Raw genomic sequence first — 21,412 nt, 5'->3', positions numbered from 1 at the left:
AAAAAGAAGTTGGTAAAGATAAAACTGTAAAACTCAATTAATTAGACAGGCTTTTTGATTAATAAAATTTAATTGAACCATTAAAACGGAGTATAGAAAAATGAAAATGGAAATAAAACGGATTTCATAGTACCCTATAATCATAATTAATTTTTTTGTGGTAATAAAAATATGTAAGTGAACAATAGCCTTTAAAATCACTTAAAATACATATATAATAACAATGAGGCAATAATAATTAGTTCAAAGAAAGTATCAAAAGCAAGAAATCATATGGTTTTATTGAACAAAACTGTTAAAATACTAAACACATTTCATTACACCAAATACACAAAATAATGTTCTTTTTAGCAGCATCATATGACCCCTTTAACCAAGCACCATTTCATTCAAATGTCCACTTAAGCTTTAATATTTGGCCATTTCTTTAGGACAGAAATGCTACAACCACTGTAATTAAAAGAATGTGGACATCAAAATGTGTAAACTCAGAGCGAGTGATTGAACTTTTATTTTGAAACCGCGATGTATTCTCACTACAGTGAATGGGGCAGCTGTGTGACGCATGTACTTAACCTACACGCATGTAAATAATTAAAGCGCATACACTGTATTAGAACTGTGTGGTAAAACAGAGAATAAGTACTCCTATACTCTTGACTACGCCACTCCGATTTTATTTGGGTAGGAGATTCCAGGCCATGTAAAGGGTTTTCCTGCACGGCTATTCAAATAAAAGAATATCCTTAAGACAGAATTACTATAAACACAGTTTCAATTTTATTAACCAAGTAATCAAGTAGTTTCACTTCCAAGCTGGCTAAATTTACTCATGTAAGATGGAAACACAAATACCTGCAGAGGATAATATCACTCTCAAAGAAAATAAGAATGAAATTAACACCAAAATTAAATACAATAAACCCAATCTACAAACTTCAGTTTTCATACATGGCACTTCAAAGCATGAAATACAAAAAAAAAAGCCACAGCACACATGTGAATATACTTCCTCCCTATATAGTTACAATGAGTAAGCTGCCAGTAATGGCTTCGTTGGCATGTAAAATAAACGGACCAAACAATAAACAATAGTCATGGGCCAACAACAAGAGTGAAAGAAAACAAAATAAACAATTCACAAAAACAAGAGAATACAATTTCAAGGCAGGGAAAACAGTGATAAATTGAAATTCTCAAGGACCAATCTCACCCAGGACATTCTCTTTTTGAATTGTTACCTTCGGGTAGATGGTTCTGAAAACTCGAACAAACAGATTAAGGAATAGTTTCTATGCCAAAGCTATTTCTGTTTTGAATACTGTAATAACGTAAGTTGAACATCATGTGCGTTGTTAAAGATGAAGTGTTCATCTCTGTTGAATGTGAGATTAATAGTTTACATGCCAAGTCACATCTGTTTTGAATACTGAATAACTTAACATTATGTGCAATATTGAATGAGTCGTGCAACTCAGTTGAATGTAAGATTAACAGTTTTCTATGTTTAAGCCATATGTTTTGAATACTGCAGTAACTAACTGATTCTGTTGAACGTGAGATGTCTTTTGTGTGTGTGGTAGATCAGAGAGCAAATACTCCTATATTCTTGACTACGCCACTCCAATTTTATTTGGGTAGGAGATCCCAGGTCATATAAGGGGTTTTCCCGCACGGCTATTCAAATAAAAGAATATCCTTAAGACAGAATTACTATAAACACAGTTTCAATTTTATTAACCAAGTAATCAAGTAGTTTCACTTCCAAGCTGGCTAAATTTACTCATGTAAGATGGAAACACAAATACCTGCAGAGGATAATATCACTCTCAAAGAAAATAAGAATGAAATTAACACCAAAATTAAATACAATAAACCCAATCTACAAACTTCAGTTTTCATACATCTCACCTCAAGGCTTGAAATACAAAAAAACCACAGCACACGTGAATGATGGTGAATATACTTCCTCCCTATATAGTTACAATGAGTAAGCTGCCAGTAATGGCCTCGTTGGCATGTAAAATAAACGGACCAAACAATAAACAATAGTCATGGGCCAACAACAAGAATGAAAGAAAACAAAATAAACAATTCACAAAAAAAAAGAGAATACAATTTCAAGGCAGGGAAAACAGTGATCAATTGAGCTGGACCGAAACAACTCTAAAAAGAGAAAACATTAAACAAAACACAGTTTGTTAATCCATGTTATGCAGTCCAACCTTCTCAATCAGGACAGCTAACTTAATTACACAAATATAAAAAGAAAAACAAACATTAAGCTCATTTAAATTACACAATATAAACAGAAAAACAAACATTACAATTTCAAAAAGAAACCACTATCTATAAATTTATTAGTCAACAATATTAAAATGCTAGGTATACTAGCCTCACAATACAATTTAAAATAAATACCTTTGAGACTTTAGCTGATCACACACATTAAAGGGCTACAATCATCACCATATACTTCCTAAAGAAGAGAGGACTCTTTTAACACTCTTGTATAAAAGAGTGTCAGCTTAGTGTGTGCAAAGGTATACGGTTCATCGTTTTACATCATAAAACGCCCTACCACAGATCGTCAACGCTCACGTGCAGTATGCTATGCTGCTCGTTCAGCGTCTGACACTCCTCCGGCCCAAAATAACCAACATGAGAATTTAAGAGACCTAAAAATCACTAAAAGAGCAATTACATGATTACACACCACTGACATCATCCCATACCGTTTACACGATCGTAAGTCACTGGCTTTTGACCAGCGACGCATAAACCAGCACTAATTTAAATACTTCACAGATCTAATTATACAAATGACCAACAATTTAAACGTTAAGACTCTTCAAAACGGATAACAATCAATAAAAAAAAGACCTACCAGAGATTGTTCTTCTAGCGACAGACAACCACCTGCGCGCCAAACAGTTGAAACGCAGCTCATCTACTGATCGGAAGTGCGTATTTAAAGGGAAATCCTGCATGCCATCATAGGTACAACAGCACCTCCTAGTGGCTTGGCTACATACACCCCTGCTTTTTAATGATCACCGTCCCGGTGAGCAACCTAATGCAGCTCACTACTGCCAAGGTGTAAAAAGGGTAGTAATGCCACTAACCTACTAATAGACCCATTTTGTGCTATGGACTGAGGAAGGTGAAAAAGATTTGGGTGTTGGCCTGCTGTCCTACGAGTAGAACGCCTAAGAGGGGGAGTAGCCACTTCTGACTGGCCAACTGGCTGGTCTAAGAGAGGCTCTATATTAGTAACCAACCCCAACTCCTGTTCTTGTGTCGACCCTTGGGATTGCCCACCCGTGGGCTCTCTCATATGGCTCACGGGAGGACAATTGCTTGTTATCCCTGCCAAACTAACCCCATGGCTGATAACTCCAGGACTAGAATCAGCTTGGGCACCTACCCCGGTATGAACCACAACTATTTGTGGCTGGATTGCCATTTCTGAATCCTCAGACCTCAGTTCCCTACCCGGATTAAGAGAGATACCTGAATCACTTCTAATGGGTTGACCAAGACTATCTGTACCCTGGGGAGTCAACTTAAGGTGCGAACGATGAACAACCTTAATAGGGCCATCTTTTCCCTGGGGTCTTATCTTATACAACGTCTCCACTTGATTGGTACATGTCACAACTTCAAACAACATAGAACTCCAAACATCCTGGATCTTGTGGCAGCCATGAAAATGGTTTCTACAATATACTAACGTGCCAGAGGACAGTATAGGAGTTACCTCAGAGAAACCAACCCTACGGCGCTCTGCCGCACTCTCCAAGTGTTTTCGAGCACTAGTATAAACAGAAGTCAAGTGCTCTTGATGCGGAGCCACCCAATCTGATGGGGTACATTCCCCTATTTCAACAACTACCAAGCAGATGGTCAACCGGCAATTTGGGCTTCTGGCCAAACATCAGCTCATAAGGGGAATGCTGAGTCGACTGGTGTACTGTTGTATTGTATGCAAAGAGCAGCTGTGGCAGCAATTGCGGCCACTTTCGTTTCTGCTCGGGTGGCAAAGTGCGATGCAAATCATGTAATGTCTGGTTAAATCTTTCACATTGACCGTTACCCTCAGGATGGTATGGGGTTGTTCTACTTTTAGCAATACCATACAATTCACACAAACGCCTCAGCAATTCCCCCTCAAAGCTACGTCCCTGGTCAGAGTGAATCCTATTTGGCACCCCATAAATATAGAACCACTTCTCTGTCAGAATCTTAGCCACTGTGTTTGCCCTTTGATCAGGTGTATGATAAGCTTGTGTAAATTTGGAGAAAATGTCTGTCACAGCCAAAACATTTTCCTGCCCATTACTAGCTTTATCCAAAACAGTGAAATCAATTGCAATGATTTCTAAAGGCCTACTAGCTAATAAACTCCCCAAAAATGTCCTCAACTTAAGTCGCGATGCCTTGGTGACAATAGAGCGTTCACACTCAGTACACCATTTTTTTTATATCTTGCCACATGTTAGGCCAATAACACCTTTGGCGAACAAGATCTGTGGTACGCTCCACACCTTGGTGACCGTGGTTATCATGGAGGCTTGTAAGCACCTCAACCTGAAGGCCCTTAGGCAGCAACAATTGCCACACCAACTCTCTAGAAGGAAGTATTTGCACGGTCCTATACAGAACTCCATCCACCTCCCGTACTCAGGGCCACTGTTTTACCAACTGTTGAACTTCTCTTGACATGTTCTTCAATTCAGCAACTGTTGGTTGCTGCCCCTGCACCCAAAATGGTTGGAAGGCCTGGATACATGGGTCCGCGGCCTGCAAAGCTCTCAAGTCTGCCTTACTACGAACCGGAACAGCGTCCACTGTTAACGATTCCACCACCTGGGGGCCCAACCCAGGTGGTTTCTCCAGCACTGCAATTGACTGAGGAACCGTTATACCTGATAATACAACTGCAGATTGATCAGAATGCGAAGGGAGCCTAGAAAGTGCATCTGCATTTCGATTTGCAGTGCCTGGTCGATACTTAATCTCATAGTTAAATAAAGCCAGTTGGGAAACCCAACGCTGTTCAACTGCCCCCAAATTCGCCGACTCAAGATAGCGCAGTGGATTGTTATCAGTATAAACAGTGACCTTATTACCAAGAAGATATTCTCTAAACTTCTCTGTCATTGCCCATTTCAGGGCCAAGAGCTCCAGCTTCAATGCACTATAGTTAGTCATATTCCTCTCACTTAGTCGAAGCCCGCGACTAGCGAAAGCAATTGGTCTCCGCAGCCCCCCATGTTCTTGTGATAACACTGCCCCCAAACCTAAATGGCTTGCGTCTGTCTCTAAAATAAAAGGACACGAGAAGTCTGCATACCCTACAACAGGAGCCTGAATGAGCCGCTCTTTTAAGTCGTTAAAGGCTTTCTCACAACTATCATCCCAATGTTGTTCAAAAGAACCCTGCTTAGTGGTTGCACCCCGCTTCCGAGTGCCCTGTAAAGTCCCAACTAATTTATGCAGGGGGGCTGCTAATCTAGCAAAACCCTCAACAAACCGACGATAGTATGATGCAAATCAAAGAAATGACCGCAGCTCTCTAACAGAGTTAGGCCTGCCCCATTCAGCAACAGCACGGATCTTTTCTGGATCAGTTGCCACGCTGATATCACATGGCCCAGGTATGTCACCTCTCAGTTTTACTTTCAAGTTGTGGTTTTTGAGCCGACTCAGCACCATCTCTAACCGCTCAAGATGTTGGCCAAAAGTACTGGAAAGGATTACAATATCATACAGATATAACAATAGAGCATGAAGACTCTGATCACCGAAAATATGTTCCATGAGACGCTGGAAAGTACTTGGCGCATTGCACAACCCAAAGGGCATACGGTTGAACTCAAATAGCCCAAAGGGTGTGCAAAAAGCCATCTTTTCCCTATCTTGAGGGGCTGCCGAAACCTGATTATAGCCGCTTGCCAGATCCAGTGTGCTAAACCATTTGGCCCCACTAAGCGCATCCAAGGTCACCTCTATTCGTGGCAAGGGAAAAGCATCCTTGCGAGTTTTGGCGTTAAGTTGCCGATAATCTACACATAACCGAATAGAACCATCCTTTTTTTGAACCACCATGATGGGTGCAGCATATGGGCTACAACTGAGTTCAACAACACCCTGTTCAAGCAATTCTCGAATATGAGTCTTAACCAGATCATACTGAGAACGGGGCAGGCGACGGTACCGCTGACGTACAGGTACATCGTCTACTAATGGAATAGTATGCTGGAGTAAATCAGTACAGCCCAGGTCTCCATCAACATGACTAAACACGCTAGCATATTTCTGAAGTAATGTCTGAACTTGATGTTCCTGACTCGACAAGGTAGGCCACATAAGCTGAGAGGAATCAAACTGGAAACTACTCTCCACCCCAACTGCTTGTATCAGTGCTACAGTCTGCGACTCATCATTCTGTACATTAAACTGAACGGAAGAGGTTACAACAGATGACTGAACAATATGCAACTCTCCCAGTACAGTTTTTGGCCAAAGCCAACGATCTTGACTCCCCACATTAATAACTGGCACCTTCACCACCCCACAGTTAACTGACAAACAGGCAGATGGAACTAAAAGGTCCCCAGGCAATTGGCCTTCCACACATGATACTGGTTCCAAAAAACAAGCATTAAATGTAGTCCCCAGCCCCTGGTGGCAAGTGGTACCTGCTGGCACTCGCACTGCCGGACCCCTCTGAACCCGAGCTGGACCTACATACCCAGTTTCTAGAGTACGTTCCCAGAGTTGGCACTCAGAAAAAGCTCTCTGCCAAACGTTCCCTGCATGTTGAATAGAAGGAGAATCAAATAACCTAGCCCCATGCTCCAAAAACAATTCTTGGTAACAACTACCAATAACACTCATTCCCAACAATCCAGGCACCTGTTCTCGCCTCAACTGGATAGCAGGATCAGAAGAGTTTTTCACTACTAGAATGCCCATCTTGGGCAAAGTCTTACCAAGTATGCCTATGTTCGTCTCTAAATACCCCAAGTAAGGAATATCAAGGCCATTGGCTGCTTTAAGCTTAAGCCACTGACACGGTTGCAACTGAAACTGGAATTGGGGTTGCAAATATTGCTCATAAAATTGCTGGGTAACCGTAGTCACCATAGATCCTGTGTCCAGCAAGCATGCCACAGTTACCCCACCAATAGTAATCCCTACTGTTGGACATTTACCTAGAAGTCGAAGCTCATCAACAGAGGGGTTGCCCAAGGGTTCCCCACCCGGCACATGGGCAGTGCTGCCGGGGGGCACTAGTTTTCCAATGACTGAGTAGAAGACCTAGGCCCTGCAGCTACCCTCAACGTCGTACCCAATTCAGTTTTACAAAATCTTGCAATATGACCAGGTTGATTACAACGCAAGCATATAGGTCTACCATCTGGATGATAGCGATAATGTTGGCTATGAATCCCAACCCTTGGAACAGGAGCTGGTGGCAAGAAAGATCCTGAAACAGCTTGAGGAACAGAGGACTCTAAATGCTTAAGAATAGTATCTAGCTGAGCCTGCTGTTTACGAAGACTTTCTTTGACTTCAGTCAACTCATCTGAGGGCTTATTTAGGATAGCATTAGACTGCGCTGAGAGATCGGTAACATTAGTGATGCTACAAGACTGTGCACGAGGTCGCTGCATACAGGGATTTTCACCTTCTTCCACCCAATGCAGGGCTTCCTGTCTAGCATCTAGGAAACTAAGAGTAGGATCTAGTCGAACATGTCGCCGTAATTCACGGCGAAGCATCCCATCTCTCACAAACTCTATAAACTGATCTCGTAGCACAGTGTCAGGATTTGCAAAGCACGCTGGATCTTTACGTTTAATCACATCCATAAAGGACATGAGAGCATGAGAATACTCTCTCATTGACTCACCTTCAAGTTGTCATCACTGGAAGAACTGCTTCTGAAGACTAATATAGGACTGAGAGCACCCATAAACGCTAATAAGTATATTAAATATCTTCTCAGGGTCATCTCGTTCAAAGACTGGGCGAAACCTAACCTCTGTCCTAGCTTCACCATCCAGCAAATCAAAAATGGCCAAAGCCTGCCCAGCACATGACATTGGACGCATAGACAGATGGCGTCGGGTCTCTTTGACACAATCCTCCACTGTCACAGAGTCTTGGGATAATTTCCCAGAAAAACTAGGGCACTTACGCTCTCTTGGTACATAAACATAACGTTCTATAGTCCCCATGGGACTGGGCACCGAAGGACCACTTGTGGCACCAACACTTGCAGCAAAAGACTGCTGTTGCCCTGCCAGGGGAACGCCAGTAGGAACAGAGGATGAACCCTGACTTACCTCTGATCTAAGTTTAGCATTTTCTACCTGAAGCTGCTGTACCAATTCAGTAAGTGCCCTAAGCTGAGCGGTCACATCCTCATCTGCCATCCTCTAGGAGGAAAAAAAACAAAAACAGGAAAAAAAAACAATAATAATAATAATAATAACAACAATGAATACACTCCAAAGTGGTTTGCTTTAATAAAAAATATAAAAATAAAAATAAAAAACTAGATGGATAGCGCTGGTATCTTCTGACTTGACCACGTTGATTGATCACTGGAATCCTTGACCACTGTTTTCCCACCTTCCAAAACAAAAAATAAAACTACCCACATACACAAAAGAAAAGGGCCCAGACAACAATAAAAAACAACAAAAAAATAGCAATAAAGTCATTAAGGAAATCCTGCCGACTACGCCAAATGTGGTATTACAGAGAGCAAATACTCCTATATTCTTGACTACGCCACTCCAATTTTATTTGGGTAGGAGATCCCAGGTCATATAAGGGGTTTTCCCACACGGCTATTCAAATAAAAGAATATCCTTAAGACAGAATTACTATAGACGCAGTTTCAATTTTATTAATCAAGTAGTTTCACTTCCAAGCTGGCTAAGTTTACTCATGCAAGATGGAGACACAAATAACTGCAAAGGATAATATCACTCTCAAAGAAAATAAAAATGAAATTAACACCAAAATAATTGATTAATACAATAAACCCAAAAAAACTAACGTCAATTCTCATACATAGCACCTCAAAGCATGAAATACAAAACCACAGCACACATGTGAATGATGGTGAATATACTTCCTCCCTATATAGTTACAATGAGTAAGCTGCCAGTAATGGCGTCGTTGGCATGTAAAATAAACAGACCAACGATAACCAATAGTCATGGGCCAAAAAGTAAAAGGAAACAAAATAAACAATTCACAGAAACAAAGAAAATACAATTTCAAGGCAGGGAAAACAGTGATCAATTGAGCTGGACCAAAACAACTCTAAAAAGAGAAAACATTAAACAAAACAATTTGTTAACCAATGTTATGCAGTCCAACCTCACTCAGGACAGCTCATTTAAATTACACAATATAAACAGAAAAACAAACATTACAATTTCAAAAAGAAACCACTATCTATAAATTTATTAGTCAACAATATTAAAATGCTAGGTATACTAGCCTCACAATACAATTTAAAATAAATACCTTTGAGACTTTAGCTGATCACACACATTAAAGGGCTACAATCATCACCATATACTTCCTAAAGAAGAGAGGACTCTTTTAACACTCTTGTATAAAAGAGTGTCAGCTTAGTGTGTACAAAGGTATACGGTTCATCGTTTTACACCATAAAACGCCCTACCATAGATCGTCAACACTCACGTGCAGTATGCTATGCTGCTCGTTCAGCATCTGACACTCCTCCAGCCCAAAATAACCAACATGAGAATTTAAGACACCTAAAAATCACTAAAAGAGCAATTACATGATTACACACCACTGACATCATCCCATACCGTTTACACGATCGTAAGTCACTGGCTTTTGACCAGCGACGCATAAACCAGCACTAATTTAAATACTTCACAGATCTAATTATACAAATGACCAACAATTTAAACGTTAACACTCTTCAAAACGGATAACAATCAATAAAAAAAGACTACCAGAGATTGTTCTCCTAGCGACAGACAACCACCTGCGCACCAAACAGTTGAAACGCAGCTCATCTAACTTACTGATCGGAAGTGCGTATTTAAAGGGAAATCCTGCATGCCATCATAGGTACAATATAATTATTTAATTAAATCGTAACGTTTGTGAATTCACAATTATGCTTAATTATGATTTTTAAATGGGTTTAATACATCATGCAGATGATTATTGAGATTTTTGGGTGAACTATCCTTATAAAAAAAGGGACCCAAGTTATGCAGAAATGAGAACAACCACCTAGCAACCACTCAGAACATCATAGTTTCTTCTGAAATTAAGTGAAAATCTAGCATTTCATTTAGAAAAGACATAATAACCGCATAAATGAGACAGTTGTAGGTCAAAACAGAAGCGATGGACTATTGAAATCTCTACATCAATTAGTACTTAAGAGTTCTCCATTTGTGAACAGCGCATATAGCAGAGCGTGTTTGAGTTGAGTGATTTTTTTAGTGACGAAATCTCTCAACTGTTCTTATTTGCTCAAGCGCTTGGTAAAAGATGAGATCTTAGCACCAAAGTTCAAACAACTTATGTTCCCTGTTTCACTCTATTTCACAAATGCGAGTTAAGAGCTACTTAATTAAAGATGCTATCTGCTTTCAGTTTCACGCACGCCACTTAAAAGGAGGTGTGTGCGTGTTGCCAGAGGAAAAGCGGGAGAGCGGAGAGGATACGGATCGATATGAGAGGGAGTCCAGGCTGTCACTCAGCCTCATCTCCCCGAGGGAGGCCGCGAGAGATCGAACACATAGATAAACATCTCATGGAAATGGAGTCAGTCCTCACCCAGTTTCCAACACTCTTCCTCCTCACAGATAGATGAATGAGAAAAAACAAGGAACTAATGAATGAGTCAATGAACGAATAAAAGTAGATTGTGAGGATAAATGAATAACAGAAGAGTGTAATTGTCAGTTGGCCTTTCAGAGATGAATGAGGAGGTAATCCATCTAACTGATAAAATCCCACTCCCCTCAGAGAGGCTGCCCATGGGTGAAATATTAGTCTGAAGAGCTTTCACCGCATTGGCATTTCGTGGTGAAAAATAGCATCCTGATACGCCCGTTCGGGTTACACAAATGTCAAGAACCAATTAGGTAAGCAAGATTGTTTTGACACTTTTTTTTCAGATGATTTTGTCTGAAAGTTTAAAACAAAGGGCAATTGGTGACCTGCTTTAGTCGAAATTCAATCCAATCAATCAATAAAAGTGAAGCAAATGTTTAAAAAAAAAATCTATATTGTATTAAATTATGTATTTACATGTTTTATATATCTACACTACCGGTCAAAAGTTTGTAATAATTAGTTATTTTTTATGTTTTTGAAATATATGTCTCTTATGCTCACCAAGGCTGAATTTTTGTGAAATATACAGTAAAAACAGTAATAGTATTACAATTTAAAATAACTATTGTCTACTGTAATGTATTTTTAAATGTAATTTATTCCTGTGATACAAAGCTGAATTTTCAGCATTATTACTCCAGTCGTCATCATGATCCTTCAGAATAAATTAATCAAATAAATGTAGATTTGGTGAGAATAAGAGACTTCATTAAAACATAAAAAAAAAAAAAATCATAATGTTTCCAAACATTTAACAAGTACTATATATTTAAATGAAATGACACAGTAATTTAGACAAAAGTGAAAGATTTTTTTTTAATATATATAGAATGTTACAAAAGCTTTGTTTCAAATAAAGAACTTTCTCTTCAAAAACCTGGCAAAATGTTTAATAATAATTATTTGAAAAACTATAATTATTATTAAGATAGGAATAAATAATAATATAATTTTCACACACATATTTTATACATTTGCTTAAAAATTATGTTATAATTACTGTTGATTTGTGTTGTCCCTACAGTATTTTTTTCTCACTTTCTTTTTTATGTTGTTATTTTTATTACAGGCTGGGCACACCAGATGTAGCTCACCTGTGGTCTTGCTCTCATTTTCTGGCTGAGACTGCAATAATGATGATAAGCAAAGTAAGAAGCAGCACTCCAGCGATTATCAGATAACATTTCCTCCTCCTCAGCTGGCTCTGGAAGACAGAATAAAGAAGAAAAAGGGAGATATTACTGTATGATTAGGTATAATGATAGTTTACCCAAAATGAAAGTTATGTCAGTTTCATGAACCCCCCCCCGTTCATGCTGCTCATTTCCGATGTGAATGGTGACCAGGGGCTTTCATACTCGATAAATAAATAAATAAATCTATAAAGGTATTCCATACAACAACATGCCCTAGATTTTTTAAAGCCATGCATAGATTGCCTGAAAATATTATTTTTCATTGTAGCTCTCAAATCTTATTTCTATATTTGAATATGCATATATTCAAATTTGGTGTGTTGTGATCTGCAGTGGAGACAATTATCATAATCTATCATATAACTTCAGAAGATTTTTGGAGCTTGACAACCCCTGGTCACCATTCACTTTCAGTGGAGCAGCATCAATGTTCTGTTATGTTGTGTTCCACTGAAGAACGAAAGACATACAGTTTTAAAACAACATGTGGGTGACTGATTTATGCAAAAATAACAAAAACAATGAGCTACTATCAAGATACCAAAAATACTAGTTAAGTTAGGCTAGTAGTGTCTGATGAGTAGGGGGCGATAGTGACTGAGAATGCATTCAGACAGCATCCAGCAGCATAATCTTAATAGACTAATAACAAAAGCGAGACTCGTGAGTCAAATAGATTTGTACAAAAAAAAAAAATCTATAGAATAAATTCTTTCTCGGTTGCCCGCCACTGTTAAAAATCAATAAATCAACAGTCATTATCCAGTACGAACGGCCCTTCTAGGTACAAAAGGACCCACGTGGAATAAAAGAACAAAATTACACCATAATTTTCCAAACAGGTTCCCGCCACCGACGCAATACCACAATACGAAATGAAGGTGCTGCCATCAATTGACCTCTATAGGCTCTCTTCTCAATACAGAGACATGCTTTGAAAATGATTTCTCACAGACAGAATTGAATTGGGGCCTAGAGTCAAGAGCTGTTGGCCAAGCATGAGAGAGCCGCATTCTCAGATGCGCTCGAGTTCTGGCTGAACGGCGTCCGCAAAACCCATCTGGCTCTCTGACGCTCTTCGCCTCTGATAAGGCTCCGCGGTGGGAGGAAGCCCTGCTCTGTTTTCAAAAGAATTTTGGAAAACTGCCGAAAGTGTCATTTGGACTTTCAACGTCTAAGACCAAAACCCCCCTGCGGATCTTTTGCTTTGTCGTGTTGAGAAATTCAGATCCAGTTTAGAACCAACGCAACAAACAAGTGTGGGAATAATAAACAACAGTGAATGGAATTTGCTTGCTGAGTGCGTTTCAATATAAATTTTTACGACTGGCGGGCAGCTCTGACATTTGGAAGCGTAGATTCTATGTTGTTTTGAAATGCCCTTCCCCACTCACCATCATTTTTTTTAAAATTTTTTTTTTTTGCCAAAGCCAGAAAGAGCAGCAGACGTAGACCACAGCTAGGCTGGAGTCTTTAAATCCTGACGTGCTTCAAAGCGCGAAGAGCAATTCATCTTCTTATCTGAGACTGGAAACAGGCATTCTATGTGGAAGTGTGCATGTGGGGGGAGGGGGGGAGGGAGGGAGAGAAGGAGGCAAAAATAAAAAAACTGCTGTCGAGTAATTTTCCGTTTAAACGTTCCACTCCACAACAATTTGCATAAGCAGCCCTGCGTCTGTGATAAGAAGATTGGTAATTTTCAAAGGCTCTGTAGGAATTGGGAATTAAAAGCCTCTCTCTGCTATCTCCTCTCTTGCAGCTGGTCACCACAGATTCCCTCACTTCTTTTTTACATTTCTCCAAAACCGCACCTTATAAACTTTCTCTCTCTCCCCCAGTTTGCTCTATCACTCAGCATACAGTCTCTCGGCGCTGATTTTCACTCTGTGTTATCCCGGGCATGCTCTGTCATTCAGAGAAAACAGGAAAATAAATCAGGTAAAAAGGGAACAAAAAAGCTTTAGGTGACAATACAACTGTTGCTCCATTTCGGAGCTTGAATTTTTCTTGATGCTGCGGTGGGGAAGTGAGGTGGAGATGGAGAGTGCAGACGTTCACAGAGTGAGAAAGAGAAAGGGAAAATGACTTAAGGATAAAAAGAAAGCTGATGGAATGAAGTGCCGGCGAGAGGAGAGAAAAGGAAAAGGGAAATGAATTTTCTCTCTCTCCATGTACCCAATTTAGTCGAGCTGCTGTAGAAGCACTAAAACTAAAGCACCTTGATATTGAAAAAGTTTTTCAAAGGGTAGTCCTATAAATGATTAAAGTACTGTATGAATATGCATTGATGATTTCATTAGAAGCTTTAATTTAGTTATTTAAGTTTTTGACTTTGATTTGAATTGTAGAGAAATGCAAATTATACCATATTGTATTGTATACCAATACACTACTTCTCAAAATTTTGGGGAAGGTAATTTTAAATGTTTTAATGTTTTTGAAAAGTCTCATGCTCACCAAGGCTCACCAAAAACACATTAAAAACAGTAATATTGTGAAATAGTATCACAATTTAAAATAATGACTTTCTAATTTTAATATATCTTAAAATTATTTTATATGTCTGTCGGCAAATCTGAATTTTCAGCATCATTTTGCCAGTCTTCAGTTTCACATGATCCTTCAGAAATCATTTTAACATGCTGATTTGGTGCTTAAGAAACATTTCTTATTGTTATCGATATTTAAAGCAGTTGTGCTGATATAATTTTTGATGAAACCATGATACTTTTCTTTTCAGTATAATTTTAAGAAAGGAAAAGTCTTGCGGCAGGATGCGTTGCAGGCACCATACCACACAGTGATGCAGCTCGTCAGAATGCTCTCGCGTTTATTTGCAAACATTTTATTTAAAATTTTATTTAAAACAGCGTTTATTTGAAATAGAAATATTTTATAACAATGTCTTTACTGTCACTTGTGACCAATTTATTGCGTCCTTGGTAAATATGTTTTAATTTCTTAAAAAAAATAAAATAAAATAAAATAAAATTGAGGTAGTCTCAAAAAATGTATATGCTTTACTAAATTAGAAACAGTCTAATTTTGCCTTGACATGACATGAGTGCTTTTTGTTGATTAAGCTGACAAAAGAAAGTCGTTCATGTGTGATTAAATTGTAACAGTATTTTTGGGTGAACTATCCCTTTAATTGTTATGAGCTTTATCAGAACTACCAACCCGATCTCATGGCATTTCATACATATTTTAAGGGGTATAAATTAATACGGCTTTTGCTAAATTGTAAATATTTTAAGAGTTTCCCAGTTCGTAAGAATTGACCTAACCCTAACCCTGCCCCTAACCTACCCGTCGCATATTGTACAAAATCGTACAAGTGAGGTTAGCCACCTCGTAAAATACATACGAATTGGTCGTGAGATAGCGTTGGAACTACTTTACTATTCAAGTCACCTAGTGGCTGGATGGGAGAACTACCTCAAAAGGTGATTTAATTCTTGGTCTTTTTTTACTGCATTAGTATGAGTCCACATTAGATTTAACATATGGAAAACTGCACATTTTTCCACTTGTAATAGACTATTACATGAGGGCATATGCAACATAATATTTCTGCTGGACAAACTTGTCATGTGACCACAAATGGATTTCCAGCCATGAAAAAGGGTGGAACATATCTGCTAACCTCTGCACCAGAAACTCAACTGAATTAACTCCTGTAACAAACCCTGAACAATGCAGCAAATTTCACTTTAACGCATTTGAGTCACATAGGTGGACATCAAATTTTCACGAGAAACAGAATGACATTGGTTTTAAGAGAGAGAGAGGGGGAGAGAGTCATTTACCTTGTGTGACATGAGAAACGTCTTTATAATTTCATAATAACGCAGCATGATGATTACCCACATAATATTATTCTGCCTTTATCTCATCTGCTCAGAAAATTGAAGGTTCATAAAATAAATAATGTTTGTGCTGCCACTGCCTGGCTTGTAATCGGCTTACGCACAATTTACATAAAAATTCAGAATCCAAGTATTCCTGATTATGATGTTTAAAAGACACAGCAAATAAACAGGAAATTGAGGTCCCCACTTTGCAGTTTAGCCTTTGGCAAACACGAGTCCTTCTCTGCCTCAGGCTGATGTACACAAGTGTGTGAAAGCTCCATGGAAGAAAGCGTTACAGATGAACAAGAAAGGTTTTAAAGTTGCACCTTGATTCTGCCACCCTACATAAACCTGAGAGGATGAGCAAATTATTTTATTTCGATGTGTCTAGACTGCCAAATGTTTGAATTACACTTTTTGTAAAGCAGAGATTGAAGCAGCTGCTTTAAAATAATTGTTCAGGGACAGTTAATGAAAAGTTTGTTGTTGATCATTTTAAAAAGGCAGCATTTTGTATCAACTTTCATTAATAAGTCATTAAGAATAATTATATAATAAATGGACCAGTAAGTAGTAAAAAAACTTTAAACTTCAAAGTCAACATGAATTTTCACCCTAACTAACCCTAATTATTTAAAGGAATCTAAAGAATGAAAGTTTTAAAATTATTATTTTATTATATTATATTATATAACTATCAGGTTAATATCTGCATATATCTAATTATATATACATATAATTAAATATGTCGTATTATGTTATAATACATTCATATTATATTGTAATATATTATTTTATATTATATTATTGTCAGGGGATACCAGACAGAGAGCCTGCTGTGACCATCACAATTATGTAATATATTTTATATTATATAATATTTATCAGCAATCAGTATCAGTTAACATCCTTAAAAGTACCACAGTATCTCCATGATTTAATCACTGTATCGTAGTACTGTACAATAGGGTAGCATTAGCAGCAGCGACTTTGGCAAGTTGGCCAGTTGCCACATTCCAACTCATGGAGAATAATGCTCCTGTGCTAAACTCTCCACAACATCCCCTCATTCACATACATATTCATTCCACTTCAGCTCCAATATTACAGACAGGCCTATGTGGCAGTCATCACCACCAGCTAAACTTCATTCATCACCATTACCTAAATTACACTGCATGATTGATTTGCATTGCTGTGCCTGATCACAGCATGACACAGCACTGATCAGCTGCTTTCTGCATTCATTAAATAAACCTGACAAACTTTCAACATCAGGAGAATTACACTTGCAAAGAATGAGTAAACTACAGAACAGGCCTTTTTTGATTCTTGCACCAATTTTTAACCCTCCCAACAAGAGAGTAGAAAATGCACTGCTAATTCAAATACTGAATGTAAATACATTTTACACATTCCGGAGAAAAATGCGAGTGATGCTTCATCTTTAAAAAAGGCTGTCAGGGCATTGCTATGTGATTTTTAAGGTGTTCCAAGTAGCTTTTAAAGCAATAGTTCACCCAAAAATAAAAATTTGCAAAATTTAAAATAAAAATTAAGATCTTTTTAACTTCGGTCCTCTGTCTATAATATTGCTTTCTCAAGTGAAAAATCCATCTCGTCTGAATCAGGGGAGAAATATGCACAAATAAAGCACTGTTTACAAGTGAAAACAGTCCAGAACAGTTCTAGACAAATACGTATATGTTGGTGGATTTTGATGTAAAATTACAACACGGGATGGACTTTTTCAATGGGGGAAGAGTTACTATGAATTATGGACTCATATTTTGTCCAGAAGCGACAGTTTAGAGTTAAAATGCATTAATGATGGATTTGATTTTTCAAACACGCAGCTTTTCACTTTGCAATACGTTAATAAATGGACTGGAGTTATGTGGATTACTTATTGATTATTGTGATGTTTTTATCAGCTGTTTGAACTCTCATTCTGATGGCACCCATTCACTGCAGAGGATCTTGGTTGTTGCCAAGTCAATACAGGGTATAGTGGTCTCCAAATATGACTATATATTCACTATAAGTCAATGAATTTTTTGCCCATTTTATCGTCTACTAGGCAAAAATCAAAAGTCTGAGCACTCAGAAAAGCAACAGCACTCCTCTCCTCAACAAACTGCATGATTTAAGGTATCATCAAGTCCCCAACCCTAAGTATCCACAACAGCAGCAGTGATACTAATAAATTAAATTTCATTCGGCCCCCTTAGATCACGCTTTGGCTCTCTTATGTTTTTGTGTGTGTGTGTGTGTGTGTGTGTGTGTGTGTGCGTGAGTGTGTGGGAGGGAGGGTTATGGAGGGTATGTTGAAGCAGTGAATCTGCTCTGGGCACACAAATAAGCCGTCTGGTCTGCATGGATTCAGTGCAATCAGGACAGCATGTGGCTTTCGTAGAAGCAGATAGCAAATAATAATCCAACACCCCGCTCACTGTCACACTCTACAGGCCACAAGATCATCCAAGTGACATAAATACAGCCTAACACAGTCCACATGTGCACACACTCACACAAAGACATTTTCCACACACCAGATATGAGTAATGCGTAAGCAATAATCTGTGAAAAATGCGAATACATTTGTTGCACAACAGTGGTTAAACTATTGGTTTTTACTAGATTACTGTGTCCCTTCTAGTACACATATGTTTGCCTGTATTATTGTCTAGGAGTTTTTATTTTCTTTTTCTTTTTTTTAATCATGCACGCTATAGCACGCTATTTACTAATCATATGTTTTCTCACACTTTAAAAAGACACTTAATTTTTATACACATCCTTTTATACTATCAAAAGTGACTGTAAAGACTTTCACACTGTTACAAAAAAATAAATAAATATACATTTCAAATTAATCAAAGAATCCTGAAAAACATGTATCATGGTTTCTAAAAAATATTAGGCAACACAACTGTTTTTAAAATTGATAATAATGAATGTTTTTTTGAGCACCAAATCAGCATATTGAAATGATTTCTGAAGGATCATGCAACACTGAAGACTGGACTCTGGAGTAATGGCTGCTGAGAATTTAGCTTTGTCATCGCAGGAGTAAATTACATTTTAAATTATATTAAAATAGAAATTCGTTATTTTAAATGTTAATAATATTTTAAAATATTGCAGTTCTTGGATTAAATAAATGCAGCTTTGGTGAGAATAAGAGTCTTCTATTAAAAAAAATAAATCAATAAAAATATAATAATAAATTAATTAATGAAACTTTTAACGATAATGTTTATTTATATGAGTATAGTGACATATAGTATATGTAGTCTTTATGAGTCAGTCATTGATTCATTCTGAGTCATTCAAAATTGCTCATTCTATCAGTAACAAAACAATCGACTGTATTTGCGTCATTGAAGCTTTTGTTCAAATGATTTGTACAAGAATACGAAAAAAAATGATTAATTCAGGAATGAAACACCACTGCTATGTCTACCTCAGAGACACACAAAGGCTCTCCTGTGTCTCAGAAATATTCGCACAACAAATATTGTGTTTAAATGTACGTTAGTCAATTATAAACTTTGTCCAATTATGAATGCAGTATTTCTACTTACAAGAAAAGGGACATAATTGTAAAACACTGACCTTTCCTCTGAATTGAATAAACTTATCTAAGGTTCACTTAGTTAAGAGTGCCCAGTAAAGCAATTTTCCACATCAAAAAAATAAATAAAAAAAAGGGCTTGTAATGGAGAGAGTGAGAAAATGAGTAATGGTAAATGAAGTCTGGAGTCTGTGTATTATGGTGTGAACTCTCTTCAGTGTCTGTTCATTTGAGTTTAGAGTTTGGAGCAGCAGCATGGTAATGAACAATCATGTTCCATCATGCTACATTGAACTCTGATGGGGCTGATACAACATCATTCTTGTCACTTACAGACCTTCCATGGGTGGAGAGGAATTGCTTTTGGCTTGATGGATTATAGATTCCATCTATTTCCTGTGTTCAGGTAACTGACATTTTGGTCCATGGAAAGAAAATGACTTGCTATTTTTAATTGACTTGTGTGTGTAATGTTCAGCAGTGTGGGTTTATGGGAGATGTTCGAAAAGAAACAGGGTAGCGCCCTAAGCCAGGCGCTTCCCTCCTCCCCTCAGGGTGGGCGGCAGCAGGACTGGCGAAGTGCTAAATTGCTCTGCGTGAGTTTGGTCACGGCTGAGCTCTCCTTGAGATAATGAAATGACAATTAATCCAAAAGCTGTTGCTACTCACTCATTTACTCCCTTGCACTCTTGTATGTGGAGGAAGGAAGAGGCGAGAAAACTACGGCCAAGAGAGGAATGCTAAACCACCCGTTTGGGACACTGCTTTGCCACACACAAACTCACATGGATAGGAATCGGTGAACGGGTAGAATTGTGAATCCCAGACAGGAACTATGTGAAAGGCCACATTTAAACACCAACTGCTCTAATCAGACAGGAATAAAAAAAAAAAGTCAAAGTATAAGTATGGTCAAATATTTTTGATATGATGCATAGACAGCAATGCAACTAACACGTTTAAGGCCCAGAAAGGTAGTAAGGACATCATTAAAATAGTCCATGTGACATCAATGGTTCATCCATAATGTTATGAAGCTACGAGAATACTTTTTGTGAGCAAAGAAAATAGAAAAGAAAATAGAACACCGGCTCCTGTGTCAGCAGCACCACACTGATGCATTGTGGTACTCTCATGAACGAGTGTCGAAGACTGACATGGAAGAGAAGAAATTGTTGAATTAAGTTGTTATTTTTGTTTTCTTTGCACATAAAAAGTATTCTTGTAGCTTCATAACTTTACGTTTGAACCACTGATGTCACATGGACTATTTTAATGATGTCCTTTTTACCTCTACCACTACCTTTCCATCTCTTAGGTGACAAAAATTAAGATAAAAATTGTCTAAAATTGTTCAATGAGCAATAAAATGCGGCAACACAAAAGGCAAAGTGTATTACTGCACATTTAATAACTAATTTATCATATGTATCAGAGTTTGGATCCATCATGTTAAAGCTGAGTTTGGCACTAGCAACATAGGTTTGAAATAAATACCAAGTTCTGTCATGAAACTCTAGATGGTGCAAGCCGACAAGTTCTATCTCAATCTGATTTAATTACATCATCATTCATATGGTGACGCTTTCTTTTCACATCAGCAGCCAATGAGCTTGCTGCTCAACATTCAAATACTTGGCTACTCCTTGCTGTAGCAGTTGCAGCGCGTTTCAGAAATCCTCCACCTTCCCCAGCTCCACCTGTATAGATCTGCTACAGGGTAATTTCATGTAAGTTATACACAGGGACTATTTCATATATGCCCTATGTGCAGCAGCAGTATTTCCTACATGCTCACAGCAGCATATCTGTGGATGTTTTTATGTATTCAGACCAGATGGTGGATCAGCACCTAGAAAGGACCT

At 38.1% G+C, this 21,412-nt stretch overlaps 1 protein-coding gene and 1 long non-coding RNA gene across 4 annotated transcripts in view; one reads left to right on the top strand and one right to left on the bottom strand.

The window, feature by feature from the left end:
* Positions 1 to 21,412, bottom strand: part of LOC107666864 (syntaxin-12-like) — a 101,565-nt gene that overhangs the window by 68,009 nt on the left and 12,144 nt on the right. For all 3 annotated transcript variants that reach the window (XR_001631731.1, XM_016458365.1, XM_016458366.1), the window contains exon 3: positions 12,015 to 12,124. Coding sequence is in view for 2 of the 3 variants with exons in the window: in XM_016458365.1 (XP_016313851.1) it covers positions 12,029 to 12,124 (96 nt within the window). In the remaining variant the exon portion in view is untranslated. The remainder of the gene's footprint in view (positions 1 to 12,014; positions 12,125 to 21,412) is intronic.
* The window catches only part of LOC107666865 (uncharacterized), a 20,972-nt gene continuing 17,783 nt past the window's right edge, over positions 18,224 to 21,412 (top strand). Inside the window, exon 1 of the long non-coding RNA XR_001631732.1 lies at positions 18,224 to 18,238. This is a non-coding gene — a long non-coding RNA (uncharacterized LOC107666865). The remainder of the gene's footprint in view (positions 18,239 to 21,412) is intronic.

This window comes from Sinocyclocheilus anshuiensis, unplaced genomic scaffold, assembly GCF_001515605.1.
Source record: "Sinocyclocheilus anshuiensis isolate Anshui unplaced genomic scaffold, SAMN03320099.WGS_v1.1 scaffold267, whole genome shotgun sequence".
Lineage (NCBI taxonomy): Eukaryota > Metazoa > Chordata > Actinopteri > Cypriniformes > Cyprinidae > Sinocyclocheilus > Sinocyclocheilus anshuiensis.
The sequence above is the reverse complement of the archived record's forward strand: the minus strand, read 5'-3'. Positions and strand labels throughout refer to the sequence as shown.